General features: G+C 43.4%; 1 protein-coding gene across 2 annotated transcripts in view; it reads left to right on the top strand.

Annotated features, from left to right (window-relative positions):
* LOC111954574 (filamin-A-interacting protein 1-like) overlaps positions 1 to 12,286 on the top strand; it is a 34,956-nt gene extending 22,670 nt beyond the window's left edge. The window contains exons 2-4 of one of the 2 annotated variants that reach the window (XM_070435815.1): positions 3,785 to 6,617; positions 6,881 to 6,945; positions 7,673 to 7,838. In XM_070435815.1, the coding sequence (XP_070291916.1) occupies positions 3,785 to 6,617; positions 6,881 to 6,945; positions 7,673 to 7,736 (2,962 nt within the window). In that variant the 3' untranslated portion in view covers positions 7,737 to 7,838. Of the gene's footprint in view, positions 1 to 3,784; positions 6,618 to 6,880; positions 6,946 to 7,672 lie in introns of both variants that reach the window. The other variant, XM_023974420.3, reaches the window with a different exon arrangement.
* Positions 12,287 to 15,106: the final 2,820 nt, after the last annotated feature.

Raw genomic sequence — 15,106 nt, 5'->3', positions numbered from 1 at the left:
AGGATGTTACCCACTCTGCCAGACAGTAAATGCCAGACACCGACGCTTCCCGGCATACACTCTTGTGTTTTTCAGATATACAGCCCAGCATCCAGAATGGCACCGTATTCACTACATAGTGCACTACTTTTGACCAGAGCCTTATGGGCAGACTTCCAGTCACTGCGCTAGTTAGCATTGGCCCACGAAACTACATCGAACTTCCTTCATACTGGACATAAAAGTGTTATCCACAAGTTGATTTGACTTAGTTAAAGAGCCTCAAAATCCCAAAGTATTCCTTTAAGCAGGCTGAGAACAACAAGCTGACCAACAACCATACATTTAGTTAAAGCCTTTAGCTAGGTTTATATGAATGGAGTCTTAGAGGGAGTGTTAAAAATATGACATGTTTAAATAATACATTTGAGGGGTTTTATATTCCTATTTGGTTTGAGTGGGTCACATTCAGCAACATGGAAAATGACAGACTAGTGACCTCTGCACGATTCAAATGCATGAAAATTATTATACTCTATCTCCAAACATGTTGTCACCTCAACATCATTACTCATTTGGTGAGCAGATGTCCATCTCTGGTTTTCTCGAATTTTGAAAGATTTTGTAAAGCAGCATGTGCTTTGTCTGTGCGAGTCTGTATACTGCAAACTAGATACTTACATGCTCTTGTCTTGTGCTCTCTGACGCACAGATTTGCAATTGCCCCGTCAACCCCCACCCCTCACGGTTGACCCTTCCCCTCCGCTCCTCCCCCGTCAACCCCCACCCCGATGACCCTTCCCCTCCGCGCCTCCCACTCAACCCCCTCCCCCGCTCTCTCAGCACCGTGTGATAACACATTCCTCCCAGCTGCAGTCATCTCAGAGATTCACTCACTGTAGGTGATGTCATAGACTGGACAACCCTGAGCACCTGTGAAAGGATGCAAGTCAGCGCACACACAGAGACAGAGAGAACTCTACTCCACTCTGGTGGAACCTCTCCCTCTACCACCTCTCATGTTCTATCAGTAGTTATTCTTACAAGAAGATAGATATGTTTTCCCAAAATGAAAATATATTGATATGGCCGTCTCTGTTTTCCAAATGTGTTACTTTAAACTGAAACAAAATCTGACAAGATGATACTCTCCCAGAGGAAAACAATTCTCCCTGAGTAGAGTAGTTTTTTTCAAATGTGACTTCTTCCTTTCTGTTCAAAGTTTTTTTTTTAATAGTAATCGTGATCGTTATAGTAATTGGTGTGTCATTAGCTTCGTCTCTCCTGTGGGCTTGGCTTTGGCCACAGACATGTGATATGGGAGGTTTGGACCTTCTGTGCTAGACGTCACTGATAGGCCTCTGTCAACAGAATGCCTATGGATAGCCCTGACCACCAGGAAACACACTGGTCATCTGATAAAGTATTCATAATGCCATTAAACACTACCATTACCACTGAGAATGGTGGAATCCAGGGAGTATCTTGTAGCACAACAATATTAGTCATAAGTAGTGGACTATAAAGGGAATAGGGTGCTATTTGGAATGCAAACGTGGTCTCCTCAGTAAGAGTTTCTGCATACCTTGAAGTAGCCTTGTTGTATAATTCCTCTCTCCTGAAATGCAGTGGTAGCTAATGGTAAATATTTGTGGTGAGTCATGCAACAGTTAATTCCTCTATTTCCCTTAATCTGGAGCCTTTTCTCCTCAACAGCTGCCAGGCAGATTGTGTTGAAGGCCACCCTGGACCTCGTGACGCAGGTTTTAGGATTCATATGACGAGTGACATCGTCTGTGTGGTATTTGCATGATTCCATTTTAACAAGACCACAAGTGTTGCTCCCCAACCAGGAACTGTAGTGTGGGTGAGAGATCCTGTATGTGCTTAAATGGTGAGAGCATTGCAGTGCTGCAAATATCTGCAACCTTCCTGCGACAGACTAGCGTTCTGTCCAGGGGGTGTATTTATTCATCAAGCTTCCTTACGGTACAGAAACAAGAGCTTGGCCCATATGGCAGGAGTCTTTCTGGTCTACTTTTATCCCACCTTGGGATCTTGGCATATATTAATTACACTGTGTACTATGGATGTAGTAGCAGCATCCTACACAGACAGACATTTTGATGTTGTTCTACCACTTTGCTTCCCTTTGCATTTAAGGGACAGAAGATAATGAACTAGAGGGTCTGGCACTAGTGTGACATTGTTCTCCTGAAACAAAACTTTCCCCTTGTTGCCTTGTTTCTATGGAAACACGGTTGGTCGCAAGAAGGACAAGAGACAATTGGGTCAGGCAAGACACCAGCTAGTGTATGGGAAGCGGAAAGACACAGCTAACTTAGTATCACTAAAACCTCTGGTCTAAAAGGCTACTGCCTTTTAGACCAGAAGGCTGCTACCTTATTTCTCACAAATACAATTCCCCCTCTCTGTTGGAGGAGAGAGAAAGAAAAGAAAGAGGGGAACAGGAAAGATAGTGTGAAAAGCCTTCCCCCCTGGCTTGAACTCCTCCTCTGTGGCCAAACAAGGGCAGCACCATTCTGTTCCATGAATGGGAGGAGGGATGACATCACCACCCGCAAGTGGAGCAGGGCTAGTTTTACACAACATTCACCTTTCATTGTCCATTGATGACATGTTTGGAATGTGATGGCTAAGTCCCTGTGGAGTGGGGGCCCTCTCATGACCCTGTGAGAGAGAGCCGCTGCCTGCCTGCATACAGCTCAGCTCCTGCACTACCCAAAACACACTAGGCATGGACCTACCTGCTATGCATCCCTCCTGACTAGCAGTCGGTAAGTCTGATAGCTTAAGCTGTTTTAGAAAACCGCAAAATCTGGCTGCGATCAATGTTAGACCGGCTCCTGGTGGATTTGGGTAATGTGACAATGATGTGCAGGACTCACTCCTGATTATAATGTGTTTCTAGTGTGTCTACCATATGGATGGGGACCTGTTGCAGGCAGCAGACTCTCTCTATAGCACTTGGACAGAGAGACTCCCGCAGAGATTAGTTAAACATCTACTAACATTATTCCGTTAAGGTTCACTCGGTGTCCCTAGGTTGGCAGTGTGCCACATTAAGGACACTGGTTGTGTTTTTACAGTTTAGCTAGCATATCTCTGATGTTGTGGTCCTTTGCTCTGTGTGAAGGGCAGGGTTACGGGTTATCCCTGTTGAGGAGAATCACATGAGGGCTCAGGCTTCTAATCTGCCCTCCTGTTGTTCCCTCTCCGATCATGCCTTTGCCATCTCTTCTGCTTGCATGCCTCCCATCCCAGCTCCCACCACTGCCCACGGGACTCTGGGCTGGGGGTAAGGAACTCATTTTGAGTCTGGTCATGCTCCACTACTCTGGGAACTACAGAGATGTGCAAGTGCACACTAACAGGGCAATCTATACAGTGTAGTTCACTTCAGTGTCTCACATGCTACCTATCACAAATAAATGTTTGAAATGTTAGTCAACTTTGGAGATTTGTGAGAAATGTTGAGTTAGAATACTTTTTCATTCATTCTGATAATGCTTTTTTATTATTTACTATTTGTACTTTACAAACTCATAGGTTCAATAGTTGTAAGTGCTATGTAGCAGTAGGTAACTACAGTGTTCCTGTACACTGTTCCTGTGGGTGTAATTACAATGTAGTAGATTCACAGTGTCTTAATATAGAAGGGGATCAATCATTATTACATCAGGAGCAACATCGGAAAATCTCAAATAGAGAATTTCAATTTCAATCACACTTCATATCTCTCTCACTCCCTCTATCTCTGTCACTTTCTCGCTCCCTCTCCCAGATTAAAGGAGCTGCTGGAGCAGGAGAAGGTGTACCAGGCTCGTAAAGACAAGGATCAGAGCAGGAGGCTAGAGAAGGTCTGTGAGGAGCTGGTCAAACTCAAGTCCTTTGTCCTGATGCTGGTGGACGAGCGGCAGCTCCACATCGAGCAGATCGACCAGCAGAGCCAGAAGGTCCAGGACCTCAGCACCGAGCTCCAGGAGAGAGAACAGCGACTGGTTGCTGTCAGCGGCAACGCCAAGGAGGACAGCCAGAAGGTCCTCAAACTCGAGGCGGAGCTAGAGTGCAAAGCCGCCAAGTTCACCCAGGAGCGTGAGGAGATGACTGCCAAGCTGGCCAACCAGGAGTCCCAGAGCCGCCAGCTCCGCCTGAAGCTGGCAAGCCTGGCCCACAGGATCGAGGAGCTGGAGGAAAGCAACAAGGCACTGCAGAAGTCAGAGGAAGACCTCCTAGAGCTGAGGGACAAGATCAGCAAGGGGGGGTGTGGGAACTCCAGCCTCATGGCGGAGCTGGAGACACTGCGCAAGAGAGTCCTGGAGATGGAGGGCAAGGACGAGGAGATCACCAAGACAGAGAGCCAAGCCAGGGAGCTGAGGAAGAGGCTACAAGACGAGGAGACCACTGGCCGGGAGCTGAGGCTGGAGGTGGAGAAATTGCAAAAGAGAATGGGGGAGCTGGAGAAACTGGAGAGGGCTTTCAACACGAACAAATCAGAGTGTGCAACACTTCATGTTAACATAGTAAGAGAGAAAGGACTGTCAAATGACTTAGCTGGTGAGCTGGACACAGTGAAAAAACGTATGAAAGAACTGGAGAACTCTGAATCGAGACTTGAAAAAGCAGAGATGGGCCTAAAGGATGACCTGATGAAGTTGAAGTCATTTACAGTGATACTAGTGGATGAGAGGAAGAACATGACTGAGAGAATTAAACAGGAGGAGCTAAAGAGCGATGATTTAAATAAGATGTTCAAAACTGAGCAGGGTAAGGTTATGGAAGTCACAGAAAAGTTGATTGAGGAGAGCAAAAAATTCCTCAGACTGAAATCAAAAATGGAGGTAAAAGTGACATCTCTTACTAAAGAGAAAGATGACCTCAAAACGAAACTCGCAAGTGAAGAGGAAACGTGCAGGGATCTTAGCTTCAAGGTCGGTGTGATGAAAAAACAAATGAAGGTGCTAGAGGAGGCAGAAAGAGAATCATTAAAAAGCAGAGCTAATAAGGAGAAAAGATCCCTAGAAGAGCACAACAAAGTCAAGGAGCTAACGCAGGAAATCGAAAGACTCAAAAACCGCCTAAAACAGCTAGAGGTGGTGGAAGGTGACCTGATGAAGACAGAGGACGAGTACGAATTACTGGAGAAGAAGTTCCGAACGGAGCACGACAAGGCCAATGTTCTCGCTCAGCTGCTGGATGAGATGAAGAGTCAGACTGCCATGAACAAGGCCATAGAGAAGGGAGAGGCAGTGAGCCAGGAGGCTGAGTTAAGGATGCGCTGCAAAATAGAAGAGGCCAGAACCAGAGACCTGCAGGCAGACGTCCAGGCCCTCAAAGAGAAGATCCACGAGCTGATGAACAAGGAGGACCAGCTCTCCCAGCTGCAGGTGGACTACTCCCTCCTCCAGCAGAGGTTCCTGGAGGAGGACGACAAGAAGAAAAGCCTGAGCCAGGAAGTGGTCAACCTCACCAAAGAGCTGGAGGTCACCAAGCGCTACAGCCGCGCCCTGCGTCCCAGTATGAATGGGAGGAGGATAGTAGACGTCCCAGTCACCTCCACCGCAGTGCAGACAGACGTAGTGGTCAATGAGCCTGTTGAGGAGGACACACCTGCAGTGTTCATCAGGAAATCTGTCCTGGAGGAGAACCATATTATGAGCAACCTGAGGCAGAGGGGTCTAAAGAAGCCTGCAACCGTGCTGGAGCGCTACCCCCCTGCAGCCACTGATCTGGGCCTGAGAAAATCTTGGATACCTTGGATGAAAAAGAATGATGCAGTGACGATCACTCAGACCACCCCAGAGAAGACCCTATCCCCTCAGGTTAATGGGGACTCTTCCCCTCGTCCACCCGAGCTGACCATGTCCCAAAAGCCAGGCCAGCCGCTGCACATCCGAGTGACCCCCGATCACGAGAAAAGCACTGCCTCCTTGGAGATCACTGGCCCTCGTGCTGAGGACTTCTTCTCCAGCACCACCATCATCCCCACCCTGGGCCTTCAGAGGCCTCGCATCACCATTGTTCCCAAGCCCACCACCGTGTCCTCAAAGAGCAAGCCAGGTGAGGGCATGATGGGGGGGCCTGAGCGGTGCAAGTCTCCAGTCACCATCACCACCATCTCCAGGGCCAAGTCCCCAGACAGGAGTAAGGGCTCCTCCTACTCAGACTCGAACAGACCTCTCTCCCCCGTCTCCATCATCACAGTGAACACCACTCCAGTGGCCTTTGCCTCCGCATCCCCTGAGCCCCATGACATGAGCACCATGGGCCGGGCTGTGTTCAAGGTGACCCCAGAGAAGCAGACAGTGCCCACGCCTGTCCGAAACTACAACTCAAATGCCAGTATCATCACCACCACAGAGGACAACAAGATCCACATCCATCTGGGAGCTCAGTTCAAGAGGCCATCACACCGCAGCAGTAGCAGCCCCACGGTGACAGTAAGACCCCTTAGTGTGAGCACAGAGAGCAAGGAGGCACCCACAGGTACGGTGCTGCGCTCCCCATGTCACCCCAACAACACCACCATGCCTGGGAAGACTACGCCAAGCAAATTGACCAGCAGCATCACCATCACCCCCATCACCTCTGCCCTCTCCAGGCCAACTCAGTCTGTGGTGAGTATTCAAAATCTAGTATATTTACATAAGCCCTCCCCTATCTCTCTCTCTGTCCCTTTATATGATGATTTGAACAAGGACTGTCTCACTAACAGAGGCTTTTTATTGCACAATTTAGAAATTGATTAGATGTAGTCATTTACAGATGGTAGGCTAAGTACATTCTATTCCATTATTAGTAACAAAGTATTTCTGTTCAATTATGTGACTTTCTTTTCAGATAAAACAATCTAAATGAGATCCAATCTTCTATATTTCAGTTGCTTCTTAAATGTTTCAAAATGATATCAGGTGGGGTCTGCTCCCTAGATAGCACTGTTTCCAGGTATACCAAAATAAATACACCTCTTATATTACGTATTACTGTACCAATACTAACACTGGAATGAATTGAGATGCATATCCCCAACATAAAAATGCCACTCTTAAAGGGCCTTGTTTTGACACACCAGTTTCTACTGGCACAAACTGACATGTTCCTTCCTTTTAACCCAAAATAGACCAGTGATGACCAATTTGGATGTTTGACTACTAAAGTGGGCTGACCTGCACATCAGCAATAAGACCAGCTTACTGTAGTGTATAATATCTTATCCCAAGTTCTGTTAATAGGATGCTAGCTTTGAAATGCACTTTCCTAATGCTGTGAAGTGTGAGGTGAGCTATGGTAACTATGGTAACATTGTGGCATTACATACAGCAAGATTTAAAAGAAGCTCTTTATGGATGGAAGCTTTTTGAAAGTTAAGAAATGCAACACTTCAATTATATTGCAATTCTAATCAAGACCAATATCCAAGATGGCCAACTCTTGTCATTCCTCTTGAATCAGTGTAAATGTATTTCTTTCATTTACATGTAATTCTGCAACACTGTTTTAACAATGATAAAACAGTGGTCTCACAGCAACAAGTATATAGCTTGCCAGCTTGAATTTGCTTCCACCAAATGTACACAAAGTTGTTGCTGCTATTGTGCTTGTCTATGATAATAATACTTGAAAAAAACGTTTCTGTCTGTGCTTTTGTCTTACTTTGTGTGATTCCTTTCAGCCCGGGGTGGATGTGCAGTCATCTCGGGCCACGGCCACACGAATCCCTATGCCAAAAGGTATGAAAACAGGCAAGGCAGTTGTGACAGGCGTTTCCACTGTGACACGGTTAGAGTCGCGAGCCGAGAGCCAGTCTATGAAAATTGAACTGAAGAGATCAACAGTCTGCAGCTCTACCTCCTCAGGGGGAGGGAAGTGCTGAGAGCCACATGCTGCCCCCACTATCTATCTATGGACTCAGAGTCCCCCATGATTCTGACCAGTCTGTTGCCAGCCAAAAACAGACAGGATACTGTAGCCGGCGTTGGACTTCATCTGCTCACAGATACACAGAGAACAGCTCTATCAGAAACACACACGTCCCTTTTCTCCATTTCAAACATTGGGGCAAAGCACATTGAAATTAGATTGTATTGTAGTTATGTATGTTTTCCAAAAATATTTGTATATCCATGTCGATTTCGATCAGGCTGTGTGGCACGTTGACCAGAATGCATTTCCATGCATGTTTTAATCTGCCCAGAATGCAATGCTTTTTGTTTTGATTGACACAATGTTATTAGTCCCTCATCAGGCGTGTTGTCACACTGAGAGTTGTTGATATTTTTTGGTTTCATAATTCATGTTGTTAAAGGTCTAATGTAGACATTTTTTTCTCTCAATATCAAATAATTTCTGGGTAAAAATTAAGTACCTTAGTGTGATTGTTTTCAATTAAAATGGTCAAAAAGAAACAGAAATAGTATCTTAGCATAGGACAATTTCTCAAGCAAGAATTTATGGGAATGGTCTGAGTGGGGAGGGGAAAACTGAAAATTAGCTGTCTTTTCAAACAGCTCTTACATCAAAAGGGCATTATCATCATATTCACAGTATTATTTCAACCTCATAGTGTGGAAATTATATATATATATATATATATATATATATATATATATATAAAAAACACAGGATAATCACATTTTTGACTGCACTGGGCCTTTAATATTTTAGTTTATTTCACCATTTCTTATGGAGGTTTTGGAAAACGGTACAGTAGCTCTTATGAATTTCCTGTGTAAAATACCTTTTGATCAGTCATCAACAACACTTAATTTGTGCCACATTTAAAAAATATATTTTTCTTTGGAATAAAGTACGACTGTTTGTTTATATTATTCATGTGGAGATATTACAATGCAAAATCTTCTTGATGTTCACTAAATAAATAATTTTGTGAAAGCAGGAGAGTGAGAGTAACAAACAGGAAACCATCCATAGTGTTTTATCCATACTACTCTCATAGAGGACTCATCTTTACATCTGTACCATTACAGCGTCTGTGACAGCATGGGCAGCGCCATCGAGGCTACGACCCATAGAAATCCCGACCCGGTTGACTACTTTGACTACTGTACTACTGTTTTGTAACAGATGTCTCTTTCCATTCATCAATTAACCGCTCCACCGCTTGGATTGATTGATTGATTTTAATTGTCAGTTAAAAAAATACATACAGTACCAGTCAAAAGTTTGGACACCTCTTCTCATTCAAGGGTTTTTATTTTTTTACAATTTTCTACATTGTAGAATAATAGTAAAGACATCAAAACTATGAAATAACACATATAGAATCATGTAGTAACCAAAAAAGTGTTAAACAAATCAAAAGAAAATGTATATTTGCGATTCTTCGAAGTAGCCACACTTTGCCTTGACCACTGACAGCTCTGCACACTCTTGGCATTCTTTCAACCAGCTTCATGAGGTAGTCACCTGGAATGTATTTCAATTAACAGGTGTGCATTGTTAAAAGTTAATTTGTGGAATTTCTATCCTTCTTAATGCGTTTGAGCCAATCAGTTGTGTTGTGACAAGATAGAGCTGGTATATGGAATATGGCCCTATTTGGTAAAAGACCAAGCTCAAGAAGAGCTCAAATAAGCTCAAATACCTCTGCTGCAGAGGATAAGTTCAATAGAGAGTTACCAGCCTCAGAAATCGGCAATTAACTGCACCTCTGATTGCAGCCCAAATAAATGCTTCACAGAGATCAAATAACAGACACATCTCAACATCAACTGTTCAGAGGAGACTGAGTGGCCTTCATGGTTGAATTGCTGAAAAGAAACCACTTGTTGATAAAATGATTGTGGGGGCTGTCTTGTTAGACTTCAGTGCAGCTTTTGACATTATCGATCATAGTCTGCTGCTGGAAAAACTTGTGTTATGGCTTTACACCCCTTGCTATAATGTGGATAAAGAGTTACTTGTCTAACAGAACACAGAGGGTGTTCTTTAATGGAAGCCTATCAAATATAATCCAGTTAGAATCAGGAATTCTCCAGGTTAGCTGTTTAGGCCCCTTGCTTTTTCAATTTTTACTAACGACATGCCACTGACTTTGAGTAAAGCCCAAGTTTCTATGTATGCGGATGACTTAACACTATACGCTTCAGCTACTACAGCAACTGAAACGACTACAACACTCAACAAAGAGCTGCAGTTAGTGTCAGAGTGGATGGCAAGGAATAAGTTATCCCTAAATATTTCTAAAACTAAAAGCATTGTATTTGGAAAAAAACACTCACTTAACCCTAAACCTCAACTAAATCTTGTAATAAATAATGTGGAAATTGAGCAAGTTGAGATGACTAAACTGCTTGGAGTAACACTAGATTGTAAACTGTCATGGTCAAAACATATTGATGCAGTAGTAGCTAAGATGGGGAGAAGTCTGTCTATAATAAAGCGATGCTCTGCCTTCTTAACAACACTAACAACAAGGCAGGTCCTAAAGGCCCTAGTTTTGTCGCACCTTGACTACTGTTCAGTCGTGTGGTCAGGTGCCACAAAAAAGGACTTAGGAAAATTGCAATTGGCTCAGAACCGGGCAGCACGGCTGGCCCTTGGATGTACACAGAGCTAATGTTAATAATATGCATGTCAATCTCTCCTGGCTGAAAGTGGAGGAGAGATTTACTTCATCACTACTTTTATTTATGAGAGGTGTCAACATGTTGAATGCACCGAGCTGTCTGTCTAAACTACTGGCACACAGCTCGGACACCCATGCACACCCCTCAAGACATGCCACAAGAGGTCTCTTCACAGTCCTCAAGTCCAGAACAGACTATGGGAGGCACACAGTACTACATAGAGCCATGACTACATGCAACTCAATTCCACATCAAGTAACTGACGCAAGCAGTAAAATTATATTTAAAAAACAGATTAAAAAAACACCTTATGGAACAGCGGGTACTGTGAAGAAACAAACATTGGCACAGATACATGCACACACACACGATAACATACACACTATACATACACATGGATCTAGTAATGTAGATATGTGGTAGTGGTGGAGTAGGGGCCTGAGGGCACACAGTGTGTTGTGAAATATGTGAATGTATTGTAATGTTTTAAAATTGTATAAACTACCTTAAATTTGCTGGACCCCAGGAAGAATAGCTGCTGCTTTGGCAGCAGCTAATGGGGATCCATAATAAATACAAATACTAAAGGACACAAATAATAAGAAGAGACTTGCTTGGGCCAAGAAACACAACCAATAGACATTAGACCGGTCCTTTGGTCTAATGAGCCCAAATGTGAGATTTTTGGTTCCAACTGCTGTGTCTTTGTGAGACACAGAGTATAGTAGGTGAACGGATGATCTCGGCACGCGTGGTTCCCACCGTGAAGCATGGAGGAGGAGGTGTGATGGTGTGGGGGTGCTTTGCTGGTGACACTGTTTGTGATTTATTTAGAATTCAAGGCACACTTAACTAGCATGGCTACCACAGCATTCTGCAGCGACACGCCATCCCATCTGGTTTGCGCTTAGTGGGACTATCATTTATTTTTCAACAGGACAATGACCCAAAACACACCTCCAGGTAAGGGCTATTTGACCAAGAAGGAGAGTGATGGAGTGCTGCATCAGATGACCTAGCCTCCACAATCACCCGACCTCAACCCAATTGAGATGGTTTGATGAGTTGAGTTGGACCCCAGAGTGAAGGAAAAACAGCCAACAAGTGCTCAGCATATGTGGGAACTCCTTCAAGACTGTTGGAAAAGCATTTCAGGTGAAGATGTTTGAGAGAATGCCAAGAGTTTTCAAAGCTGTCATCAAGGCAAAAGGTGGCTACTTTGAAGAATCTAAAATATATTTTGATTTGTTTAACATGTTTTTGGTTACTACTTGATTCCATATGTGTTATTTCATAGTTTTTATATCTTCACTATTATTCTACAATGTAGAAAATAGTAAAAATAAAGAAAAATCCTTGAATGAGTAAGTGTGTCCAAACTTTTGACTGGTATTGTGTATATAGTCTATATAAAGGAAAATAAATGTAGGCCTAACCCCAGAGAGATGGAGATATGCAGATGGCATGCTACAACACTGGCATGCATTTCTCAGATGGCTACTGTGTCTGCTATACAGATATAGACTTAATGAAGGAGAATCATTCTTGGGGGGCTCTGAGGTACTGGAACATAATAACATAATAAAGCATAAAATCATAAAGCATTTAATCCATTATCATTGCCTTTGCATAGTGACATAGAGCAGTAGAGTAGAAGTGGTTGCAGAATGTGTACACATGGGAGAAAACAAATTGTAACCTAGGGTCCTTGAAAAATGTGTCCTTTTATAAATACATTTCATGCAATTCTACATAATTTTACATGACTGAATCTTTTTTTAATACTGCACAAATGATCGAAATGACAGGCTACTTCGACACTGACAAACTGAGATCAATGACCTTAATGACCTCATCTTGAATCCATCAATAGCCTAGGCCTAGGTGTGTGGAGAAACATATTGTAGGCTACAGTATGAGGAGGAAATTATAGTCCTAAAAAAGCTTTCCAGTTTCACTGACTCACCCAATGATGCAGCAGCTCACTCACTGGCAATTGACAATGCGCTCGTGCCAAAAGCCTGTTTTACTTTGTTAAACAATGCTATTCGCTCAATAGGCCTATTTGGAAGATAATTTTTTTAAATTTGTAGCATACACAGATTAGTCTTCTCTTTTCAGGTGGAGACATTTGCTTTCCAACCTGTGTTTTCCCGCGATTTTATTTGAAATATTGTGAATGGCCTGTTTTGGATGCATGCTGTTCACCGACAGATTTTCCGCTCGGTCCCGACTGTAGGCTATGCCTTGTGATTGGGCTACACACAGTCCACAGCTAGGCTAAATTATAGGCCTTCTCCTGGTGTAGTATTCAGAATGACTTGAAATTCTGTGAATCTCACTGTAGTTTTGTGAGAGACTCAGGCGCTAACCAACGGCCACCCGTTGGTCAGTCTCTAGGCTATATACTGTTGCGCAAACCATAAACCCAACACAAATCGGGTCTTAGTACATCAGGCACGTTTTCACATTACGTTTTCTGAGGGGGCAGGATACTTACAGAGGTGGCAACTCTAATTAACCCTGCTCGCTTTTGTTTGTTGTTTTGTTGTTTGTACATTGCAAACAGTGACAATTATTTTTCATGCCAGGAGAGGTCCCAGATCTGGGAAAATCTCCCCCTGGCCAGAATCCCCCGCCCCCCTTTCTATTTCCTTAATTTTTGTGGCTAGAGTCAAATACTTTCTGTGGCACACATCAGAGTCAAATACTTTTCCTATAGAACAAACTTCACATCAGGATAGGCAACCAAACTTCACATCAGGATAGGCAAACCAACTTCACATCAGGATAGGCAACCAAACTTCACATCAGGGATAGGCAACCAAACTTCACATCAGGATAGGCAACCAAACTTCACATCAGGATAGGCAACCAAACTTCACATCAGGATAGGCAACCAAACTTCATAATTAATGAATGTGTGTCATGTTGGCAGGGGAGAGATTTTCAGACACAACACAGGAATTAAACAGTCCAAAACTGAGAGGTGCCAGATCGTTTTCCGTCAGGATCCGACTCAGATTAAGCACTGCCAAAGGGCTCTGGTCAAAAGTAGCGCACTGCATAGAGAATAGGTTGCCAAGTACCTTAACGTTGAAGTATTGACAAGGGAATTGCGAGCTATTTGGGATACACCCACAGTGAGGGTGAGAGACCAAGAGTGAAAACAGGAAGAAACAGGTCATGCTTTGGCCCAGGTTCTTGATATGATCTAGTCCTGATGTATATCTCTTTCTGGAGGGAGGGGAAATGTGTTGTGTACCGTATTGTCTCAGGGCTAGATCGCAGAGGACATTCTACATCTCTGTACAAAATAGTTTTCATTCTTACATTTATGTTTTCTGCTTCAAGAGCACCCAGACCGTAAGGTGCAGCCTTGTCATTGAATTATCAAGTCAAGTTTGAGTCAGATGCATTGCATCATCATACTTTAGCTTCCAGCATTTGTCCCTATGTAGCCTGTCTCAAGATGATATGATGTTCTGATGATGATCTATGGTTCCCTCATCTGGACAAATATGGACAGCTCAATCTGAAAATGCTAAATTGGAGAGTAAAAAAGAATGAAGCCGTCTTTCTGATCTGATGACTAAATGTAATGTTATTTATATGGTAAATAATGAATGTAGCCTACATTTACCTGGACTATGGACTTACAGTAAGGTCCACTACATTTGGCTAGCGACCATCGAGGCCTACAGTATTTCCTCCAAATTACTCCTGTTCCAAAAAGTATTTAAACAAGGATGTGAAAAGGAAGTACTGAGGGAAGGCAGGCCACAGGTCTGGACCCAGATAGAGAGGAAATTCAACACAGGGTGGTGATGCTCTCATAGCCATGCACCAATTGATTAAACATACCCTCTAGAGCGATTAAGAAATACTTATTTCTAACAAGCAGACTCCCTCTCTATGAAGCGATAACAAAAACCACACACTACTGCTCCCAAGAGAACACAACCTCCTATCCTAATCCTTTACAAGCATTTCGCTACACCACAATAATTTCACTACACCCTCAATAAAATCTGCTAAATATGTGCATGTGACCAATAAAATTTGATTTGATGAGCAGATGAACAAAGGTTTATGTAAGTGGAATGAGGCAAAAGAAGAAAAAAACTTGCTGATGTTATGGTGCATGGGAGGGCATACCTGAATATTCAGTAGGGAGACGTGTACCAGACCCAATGGAAACAGTATGCGTCCCAAATGGAACCCTATTCCCTATATAGTGCACTATATAACCCTATGTGCCTTGGTCAAAAGTAGTACACTATAAAGGGAATAGGGTGCCATTTGGGATGCAACCCGTACCTTGATTTAAGTAATGACCCTCATGTATTCACTGGTTGGTCTGAGTGAGGATACAATGGGTATTACTCATGGTTCTTTTAATGATTTCTTGTCCCTACAGGAAATGTTGTGCACCATGTGATAGTTGAGCCCAGACGAGACAGTGATGTGGAACTTCCTTCACCTTCTCTGACAAGTGACCTGCACAGCAACCATAT

This window comes from Salvelinus sp. IW2-2015, linkage group LG28 (genome assembly GCF_002910315.2).
Source record: "Salvelinus sp. IW2-2015 linkage group LG28, ASM291031v2, whole genome shotgun sequence".
NCBI lineage: Eukaryota > Metazoa > Chordata > Actinopteri > Salmoniformes > Salmonidae > Salvelinus > Salvelinus sp. IW2-2015.
This window is presented reverse-complemented; position numbering and strand designations above follow the sequence as displayed.